Here is a 9757-nt window from a genome sequence, read left to right as displayed (position 1 = left end):
GCATCACCTCTGATGTCTTCGGTCACTGGTGAAGGGAGGGGGATTTGGGTCTCTGCAGCTGACCTTTAATGGTGACAGATTTGCTCGAGTCTGTCCCCAAGTGACTCACTGTTGCTGCCACTTCTGTTGGAGCTGAGGCCTCCCTTGGGCTCAGGAATGGGGAGGGAAGGCAGCCCTGAACTCAGGTTCCTGAGGAAGTGACTAAGGGTGTGGGCCCAGGAGGGAGGGCCGTGTAGGGCACCCCAGAAGCTCCACTGCTTTAGACACAGGCCTTGGGGGTGAGAGGAGGCTGGATCTTTAGGTACAAATGTCAGTATCTTTGTTTATAGTTTCTCACCACCCACACCCAGGTCCTGACCCCGGAATGACAGAGGCAGAGGGGTGTGTGTGTGTTTGGGGGACCCAGGCAGGGCAGGAGGGCAGAGAGAGGGATGAAGGAGGAGGGAAGCAGCTGAGAGGGGAGGGTGGTCCTCAGGGCTCCTCTGCATCCTTGTCCTTGGGGGCAGTGGGCTGCCGCTGCTCCTGCATGTCTTCCTGTAGCTCCTCTGTCCCTGAGTCCTCCTCCACCTTGGGGTACACAACCATACACATCTTCTGGCTCCCCAGGGTCAGCAGCTCTGCAGGAGGAGGCCACACAGAAAGCAGATCAGCGCTGAGCGTCCAACCAACCTGGCCAGCCAGACCAGGGCCCTTCCCAGCTCTCCTGCCGCAGCATTTGGCCTCAGCTGAGCCGCCAGCGCCGTGAGGGGACTCCCTCTCCAGGAGACGGTCACCTCACCTACCTCCTCCGTCTCTGGGCAGCCTTTTTGCTGGCCGCTCCTACTCCTCAAGGCTCCATGCCCACCGCCCGCCAATTCTAGGGTGTCCCCTGGTCTCCACGCAGCCCAGGGCAGCTGCTATAGGATGGCCACTCTGGCAGGCCTAAGGTCTGTGCGGAAATATCCGCTGTTCTCCTCTCCTCAGAGGTCTCTGGGGAGGCACCTGCCCTCTCCCGTCCCGACCCTTTCTCCAGTGCTCTACGGCCCTGCCTCCCGATCCTGGTGGGGTTCCCCAGCCAGACTGCTGACCACTCTCTTCCAGACCAGGGGGCCCTCTAGCCACTCAGAATCTTCAACAACTTACCAATGAACTTATTGAAACACCTGGGCTTGTGTTGCCAGTAAACACCCAAGAAATAGACAGGCACCCCTGTCAGCATGATGGCCAGGCCGGTGCCACACACCACGGGCTCCGACCACAGGCTGAAGACCAGCAGGAAGGCCCAGAACAGCAGGTAGACGACGGGGAACAGCAGGCTGACCTGTGGATCAGAGGCACCGTTACCTGCATGGATGCTACGGCCCCCGGCATCCGGGCACCTTCCCCCTTCCTCACCCACAGGGAAGCGCTTGGAGGGCAAAGCTGGGTTTCACTCAGCTCTGTGGCTCCCACACCCCGAGCCCTGATGGGGCAAGTGCTGTGTCAGCAGACGCTGGCGAACGTCGGCAGTGGGACAGTTAGGGGGGTGGGGGGGCCTAGGGAGGGGACAATTCTCGTTGTCCTCCGAGGTGGGATCAAACAAGGCCTCATCATCCAGCTGTGCGCCTGTAACGGCCAGAGAAGCCCGTGTAGGTGGAGGAGCTTGCTGGTATATTGATATATGTTTGCCGAGGTCCTCGGGAGAAGGAGAGCAGGAGAAATGAGTGAGGGGCAAGAAGGAGAGGACCTGTCAGTCAGGCTCCCCTCCCCCGGCTGGCAGGATGTGGCAAATGTCCCTCCCTCTCACCAGGGACAGTCCCAATTTGTTTCAAGGAGTTTCTGCCAAGACGAGAGAAATCAGGAAACCTAGTGTGGCATAAGGCAGCCCGGGGCCTTATTTACTTCAGGAAGAAGCAAACTCTGTGGGCTCCACCCGCTCTTGTGACCACAGGTGGGAGGCCCCTGTGGAGTCTTCAAGACGCTACTCATCTGCCTTTCTCCTCTTGTCCTCTCCTCTTAGAGGGTATGCGTATGGTAGGGAGATGGGGTTATTCTACTTCCTCTTCTCTCTAGCAGGCTTTCTAAGAGTGGTAGGAAAGTGGCAGAGAGATTTCGAGAGCCCTCGACTCCTCAGCTGGCAGAATCTTCTAGAAGCATCTAGTCTGTGTTTCCAGAATAGGATTGTTCAAATAGCTCAGGGATATACCCTAGTCTTCTAATTTGCAGGAGAACCCATAGCACTCTGGCATATGTTGTTCTGAGCACTCCCATCTGTTCCTATCACAAATTTATTCCTGGTACAAACGAGAGTTTCACCAGGCACCCTACTACGTGCAGGGCCATAGTAGTTTAAAAAGGGAGGATCACGGAAGGCTGGAGTGGACTGGGAAGCTTCAAGGAAGAGAGGTCCTTGAGTGTGGAAAATGGTTAAAATTTGGAGAGGCAGATGGGAGAAGGAAACTCATTCCGGGATGAGACGGAGAGATTGCATGAGTGAACCCAGCTACCTGGAGGGACGAGTAGGAGACTGGTCAGGTTAGAAGGTCGAGGGAAAATCAGCTGACTTTTTAAAGACTTAGAGCCATAGGAAACAAAGGAATGACAGGATGGAAGTATCACTTCATCTAACCTATTCCTCCAGCTGCAGTTTGCTCTGGTCCTGTCCCCAGTGGAGAATGGAAATGGCTGTCCCATTCACACATGGCCTTTGCTTCCCAGAGGGTCTCCCACACTCATGGAGATGATGAGCTGCGGTCAGCAGCGAGAACAAGGTGATGTAAAAATCTGAGCTTAGTTAGAACCAGTGGAGGAGGGGGAGGGGCCCCAAAGGGAGGTTCTCGCACCTTGATGGGGCGGGGGATGTCTGGCTTCTTCCACCGAAGAACTATCTGTCCAGCAATTGTGACGCCGTAGAAGAAGTAGTTGATGAAGCCCACATAGTTGATGAGTGTGTACATGTCGCTGGTGACAAGCATCAGCAGGGTGGAGATGCACTGGGGGGAGTGGGAGAAGCTCATCGGTGATCAGAAAGGCATTAGGAGACTGGAGGAGCTGTTTACTGGTCGGGGCTGTTCCCCTGCCTCTAGGCAGACGATGCCATTTTATAGCGGATCTCTCAAAATAGAGACTTTACAACCTCTCCTAGAAACCCAGGTCATTGCTAACACTTTCAACACCAGGAAGTTCTTTCTCACCACATGGGTGATAATCAAAACATTTAACCACAGATACAGCAGGTACAGCATGGGCACTAACCAATCAGAACAGATACTGGCTGTAAACAACTGGACTGGCCACACTGGTGGCAGCCGGCCCTATGCCACCCTGGTCTCATTTATACTTCTTCCTTGGTTGAAGCTCAAGCTAATTTTGTTTTTTTTAATCCCTTAGGGAAGGTTGTTAACTGCAGATTAAGGCTTTATTCTTGCCCTCATCCTCTTTTCCTGGTTGAGTCATCTAATTTATTTTTCTTCCTTCCTTTTCTTTTTTTTTAAAAAAAAATCATAAACAGTTATATAGCACTTCTTAAGTGTCAGGTTCTTTCTTTAGCATTCTACAAATATTAACTCATGTAACCCTCATAACGTCCCTGTGACGTTTTCTTGATAGAATTCACTTTCTAACTTCAAAATCATCTCAGTGGCTCTCTCGGAACCATGTTCTTTCCCTCTGCTAATTTGTTTCAGGCCAACAGAAGGCTCGGTTCTCCTGTAAGATCTGATGGTGGAAATAATCGGGAAGATTTTAAGAGATGAAAAAGCCAGATTCTTACTGTACTTGCCTTGCAGTCATAGGCCTGCACCATTGGCTTAAACTGAAAAAGGTTTGTGGCTCACTGGGAGCATTGAGTCTTCTCCAGTTGCCTTTCACCACTAACCAACCAGGATGACCTTCTTCCTGTATCTGAACGTTCTGAAATTCCCCCTCATGTTGTACAGCGAATGCCCTTCACTCCTGAGAGCTCTACTACCCTGGTCTAACTGCTTCTCTGGTGAACCAAAGTCATTTTTGATATTTTAGTCAGGATCCAGAAAGAAAAAAAAATAACCCCAAAGACTCATCAGGAACAAGTCTTTGCTCCTTCTGTTTGCTCTCTCTAAATGCTTCTACTCCGGGGTAATTCCACCTCCATTTACCACCATTTCCCATTTACCCCTCCCATCCCTAGTTTCCTTTTCTCCATTTTCGGTTTACCAGTTTACCAGTCTTCCTTTATGATTTTTCTTATTTGGTGTACCCTGAGACCAAATTTGTTTCAGTGATGTTTCCCAAGAGCCTGGCAGAGCCTCCTTGAGCAGGAAGGTTGATGGGTAGGGCTGGGAGTGTGCAGTGATCAGCCAGGAGCAGAGGCCCAAAGCTACTACCCTGTGGGTAACAGGTGCAGGGGGAGCCAAGAAAGAAGTTTCTTTGTGAGCTTGTAAAATCTTGAAGCAGCCACTTCAGTCTGACCCAAAAGTACGGGAGAATGAAATGAGCCAGCCTGGGAACCTTAAGGTATTTCAGGACCCAGGGTCTTTCCTTGCTATATCTCTTGATGTTAATCAGGCCCATGTATATACCATTTGCCAGATTATTTAAGGCCCAGAGAAACCTAGGAGCACAAGGGTGACAGGGGCGTGTGTGGGAACTGTGAACTCCCAGCTCAAAGCAGCACAAAGAGGGAGGGTGTGTGTAGGGCTGGCAGAGGGAGGGAACCTTACTGTGAAAAGCAAGGCTGGGATTGGGGTGCAGCGCTTCACGTGGATCATGGCCAACACACTGGGAAGGTGGCCCTCCCTGGCTCCAGCAAAGAACAGCCTGGCAGAGAGAAAAGCAGGTCAGCCTGCGATGGCCCATGGACCATCCCAGGATGCTTCCTCCCTAGTCCGGCTCCCTCATCCATGCCCACCTCTGCTCACACAGGAGCACCCCCCCTCCAGCCAGGTACCTGCCTTCTCGTGCACACCTTCCAGCCCACTAGTCAAATGACCCACGTTCACAAGGCAGGTGCAGGCAAACCAGAGGCAGTCAGTGGATAAGTGGATGGATTCTGGAGTGTGGAGACCCTGAGTGTGGTCTGGGTGGCTTGGGGTTACTGATGACTGTGCTGTCACTCTGTGGGTCTCTCACAAAACCTGGAGTGCTGTAGGAGTAGCCTCTCTCCTTTGCCTAAAGCTTTAATCCCTTTAAAAATGTGCCTCCTTCCTCCTCAAGGGATATAGGTTCTTTGAGACATGGGGACTAAACTGTACATGAAAAGCCTTAAAAACATGCCTATCCTACTCAGGAAGTAGCTGCCTTTGTGGGGTGGGGAATGGGTGGTAGACCAGGAAGGGACACGTGAGAACTTGGGGGATATGTGGAAATGTTCTATATCTTGTTTTGAGTGGTAGTTACATCGTTGTCTACAATCGTCAAAACTCATCAACCTGAACACTTACGATCTGTGTATTTTATTGTATGTAAATTATACCTGAACATTTATATCCTTAAGCTACTTATTCTATTCTCCCCCAAAATCCTGAAGAAATGAATAGAGTTAGTGAAAGGTGTACATACAAAGATATTGTGATGATAAAAAAGATTGGAAATACCCTAAATGCCATAAAGTAGATGATTACATAAATTATGGTATATCTATAAAATGGAATATTATGCATACATAATACTTTTGAAAAAAAACTGATTGTGTGAGAATATGCTCACAATATAACATTAAATGAAAAAAGCAAGATAGAAAACTGTACGATTCCATGCAGTATGATTCCTATTAACTAAGTTATTATTTACAGGCATGTAAAAACATTAAAATATCAACCAATTACCTCTGGGTGGTAGAATTATGAGTAAATTAAATTTTCTTTCTTAGATTTTATAAATTAAAAATTTTTTTAAATAGACAGGAAACTTATAATTAGAATAAACTTTTTTTGTTTGTTTGTTTGTTTTTTGGCTGCACCGCGTGGCGGCTTGTAGGATCTTAGTTCCCCAGCCAGGGATCGAACCCGGGCCCTCAGCAGTGAAAGCATGGAGTCCTAACCGCTGGACTGCCAGGGAATTCCCCCAAAATTATTTTTTAAGTTAAAAACATTAAAATTTTATTTTGAGATAATCATAGATTCACATGCAGTTGTAAGAAATAATGCAGAGCGACCCTGTGTATCCTTCACCCAGTTCTCCCATTGGTAACATACTGCAAAACTATACTACTATATCACGACCAGGATATTGACGTTTACAAATTATTTTTAAAAAGAGAAATTTTGGGCTTCCCTGGTGGCGCAGTGGTTGAGAGTCCGCCTGCCGATGCAGTGGACATGGGTTCGTGCCCCGGTCCGGGAAGATCCCACATGCCGCGGAGCGGCTGGGCCCGTGAGCCATGGCCGCTGAGCCTGCGCGTCCGGAGCCTGTGCTCCGCAGCGGGAGAGGCCACAACAGTGAGAGGCCCGCATACCGCAAAAAAAAAAAAAAAAAAAAAAAAAAAATTAAAAAAAAAAAAAAGAAATTTTAACATAAAGAGCAGCCTTCTTCTTCTTTCCTCTCCTAAGAAAAAGAGAGAATACTGTAAGCTGTTATTAGGAAATTAGGCCACTTTTCATTGGAAATTAGGCCACTTTTCCTTTTTTCTAGGACTTTGTAGGGAAAGGAGCACCTAAGCATTGAGAGGAAGGGGGTGGTGTGATGGGGACAGAAAGGAACAGAATCAGCACACTGGGGGGTCTGAAGAGAACTGTCACTTTGTGATTTGTGTATGGGGGAGAGTGGAGCGGCTCCTCAGAAGCATGGGAGTCGATTATGGTCCCAAGTACCTATATGTACACCACCAGTTGCCATCATCAACTACCTCGTCCTGTGTCACTAGTTTCATGCAGCCACATGACATCGCCCCTCTGCAGTGCAGCCTCATGCACCCAGTGGAGCCCCAGGTGCTCTGTGGGCCTCACCATGCACATAACCAGGGTCCCAAGTTCACATCCCTCCTCCACATGCAGCCAGGACCAAGTGGAGCTGGCAGGTCCAACAGCATTGGCAAGTCAAGTTCACAAGAGACAATCCTTGCCCAGCTAGCCTACCACAGAGGAGACATGACATTAAGCGTGACACACACGCACACACGCTCCTACTCCTCAGGAAGGATCATCCTCTCCATACCCCCAAACAAAAGAGTAAGAGAGAGAAGGAGGGAAGGAGGCAGGAAGGCAGGAAGGGAGGAAGGGAGGAAGAGAGGAGGGAAAGAGGGAGGGATGGAGCAAGGAAGAAAAGGAGGGAGGGAGGGAGGGAGGGGGAAGGGAGGGAGGAAGAAAGGAAGGATGGAAGGAACTGGAAAGATGAGTTGAGGAGGCCTGCCGGGTGAGCTGTGCCTCTGAATCCGAGGCCGAGCGCACTGGGCCGCCGCCTCCCGCATGCACACATAGCTGGACCACATGCACGCAGACCGCTGCTCGGCCTACCCGAGGGACAAACCCCACTCTAAAGCGACTGGAGCCAGTCACTCTCCTTCAATAGATCCCAGAGAGCCTCATGGGTCACTGCTCTTCCACCGCTTGCCCTCGGCTGGGGCCTCCAGGTGGTCACTGCTCCTGTGTAACACGCACACGAGGTTGCCGTGGGTGAGTGTCGGAGGGTCCTGGGGTACGGGGGATGCCCACAATCCCTCTTTCTTGCCCTGGGTCCTGAAAACATGACACTCCCTTGTCATTTCACAGGAACTCCTTCCCAATGTGACGCTGGCTTTGGAAGCAGCTGAATTCGGGGGCTCACTGCTTTTGCTGTATCTTTTGAGTAGGACTGTGCCCTTGGAGGAGGGGGCTTTCTAAGAACCCTGGGAGGACCCTTTGGACCACATCAATGGAAATCATCCAGCATCTGCCAGCCTCAACCGCCCATTCTGGAGACAGCAAAAAGGGACATTAAGAAGGGGGCAGACGTCCGGATGTGTGCAGGCGGGGGCTGGGGACTCCTGGGCCCATTCATGCTTCGGGCTTTCCTGAGTGTTTGGGGTAGGGGACGTGGCTTTGGACAAATGCTTTCCTTCCGTTCTTCCCCACCCATCTCATTTCACACCCCTACCCGGTCTCATGGGTGGCCACACAAGGGCCTCCTACAGCCACCTGTCAGTTTAACAGGGAGGAGCCTGCACCCGCAGGGAACTCAGAGATGAGCCCATTCGATCTGTAATCTGGGCCCAGAACTTTCATGAGGCCAGCCAGAGGCCCCAGGCATGGGTCCCTCCCTGGTCCCTTTCAGAGTGGGGTTCCTTTCCAGCCAGCACAGCCTGCTTCCAGGCGAGTGGGAAAGGGGCTCTGAGGCTGCAGGCAAGGCACTGTTCTGTTGCCAAGCACACAGCCTGGGGACTCCTCAGCCCCCTGCTCCTCTGGACATGAGGTGGGATGGCGCTTCGTGCCACCGCAGCTAAAGCCACACACGTCGTGCGTCACCACACGAGCAGCACAGGCTCCTCCGTGTCCACACAGACACACGCACACGCCCTCGTGTGAGCAATCACCCCCTGCAAGGTCACCACCCAGATGCCCATACAGAACCCCGCTGACGGAGACAAGCCCCCCCACATATACACAGAGCAATATGCACAGCAGAGTGGCCTCTGGCCCAGGAAGGGCCTGGACGGCACTCACCGGGAGGAGGTGAAGAGGGACCCATTGACTCCTCCAAATGTGGACAGGGCGACGGAAATGGGCATGATCCAGGCCATGACCCCTAGGAGCTTCTCTCCAAAAGTCTGGGAGAGAAAACAAGGGGGTGAGCATAAAAGGAGAGGTCACAGCCTCCCACCTGCGTGTCACTGCTGGGAATGTTCCCTCCCAAACCCACCCCTGCTGAAGTCCTTGAGAGGAGGGACCACAGCTTCCCTGCCCCAGCCCCTCCTGCACCCCTACTTCCCTTGGTGATGACTATACAGTGGGGATTCAGTAATGTTTGGGACTGACTAACTAATGAACGAGACTGTGTATGGTGGTGATAATAACAATAAACAACTAACATTTGCTATCCTTGTTTTATGGATAATGAAATTGAGGCACAAAGCAATTAAACAGTTTGCCTAAGATCACACACCCAGGAAGTGGAGGGCCAGGACCAGAAACCAGCTGTGTGAGTCCAGGCCTCGCGTACATTATACTGGAGCGACTCAGGCAGGCTGGGTTTCAAATCTTAGCCCAACATTTAGGAGCTGTGAGACCCTGAGCAAAGTTCTTAATCTTTGAGCCTCAGTTTTCCCATCTGTAAAACAGAGATAAATCCTAATTCATAGAAACAGAAGATATTGTGTGGGGGGGAAGTGATAAGAAAAAACCACTACGTAGGCCAAGAAATAAAAGGTGGTGAAGCTATAGACTAGTCTTCATGTATTGAAAGGATATAGGGACTTCCCTGGTGGCGCAGTGATTAGGAATCCGCCTGCCAATGCAGGGGACACAGGTTCGATCCCTGGTCCAGGAAGATCCCACATGCCGCGGAGCAACTAAGCCCGTGCGCCACAACTACTGAGCTTGCGCTCTAGAACCCACGAGCCACAACTACTGAAGCCCGCGCGCCCAGAGGCCATGCTCCGCAACAAGAGAAGCCCGCGCACCACAGTGAGGAGTAGCCCCCGCTCGCCGCAACTAGAGAAAAGCCCGCACGCAGCAACGAAGACCCAACGCAGCCAAAAATAAATAAATAAATTTATTTATTTATTTTTTAAAAAAGAAAGGATATAAAATGTTGGGGAATCAGCTTTTTCAACATTCTCTGAGCCAAGTACATACTTGATTTATAGCACATTTGTATTTATATATAATTTATAGCACATTATGAGGAA

General features: G+C 50.8%; 1 protein-coding gene across 4 annotated transcripts in view; it reads right to left on the bottom strand.

Moving 5' to 3' along the window:
• Positions 1-326: 326 nt before the first annotated feature.
• Positions 327-9757, bottom strand: part of SLC7A8 (solute carrier family 7 member 8) — a 56587-nt gene continuing 47156 nt past the window's right edge. The window contains exons 8-12 of one of the 4 annotated variants that reach the window (XM_060145533.1): positions 8574-8677; positions 4659-4755; positions 2802-2951; positions 1123-1300; positions 327-617 (exon numbers count right to left, since the gene is read on the bottom strand). In XM_060145533.1, coding sequence (XP_060001516.1) covers positions 472-617; positions 1123-1300; positions 2802-2951; positions 4659-4755; positions 8574-8677 — 675 coding nt within the window. In that variant the 3' untranslated portion in view covers positions 327-471. The remainder of the gene's footprint in view (positions 618-1122; positions 1301-2801; positions 2952-4658; positions 4756-8573; positions 8678-9757) is intronic. The other 3 variants (XM_060145543.1, XM_060145563.1, XM_060145553.1) reach the window with 3 other exon arrangements.

This window comes from Lagenorhynchus albirostris, chromosome 1 (genome assembly GCF_949774975.1).
Source record: "Lagenorhynchus albirostris chromosome 1, mLagAlb1.1, whole genome shotgun sequence".
NCBI lineage: Eukaryota > Metazoa > Chordata > Mammalia > Artiodactyla > Delphinidae > Lagenorhynchus > Lagenorhynchus albirostris.
Note: the sequence above shows the minus strand (reverse complement) of the source record. Positions and strands in the feature narration are given on the sequence as shown.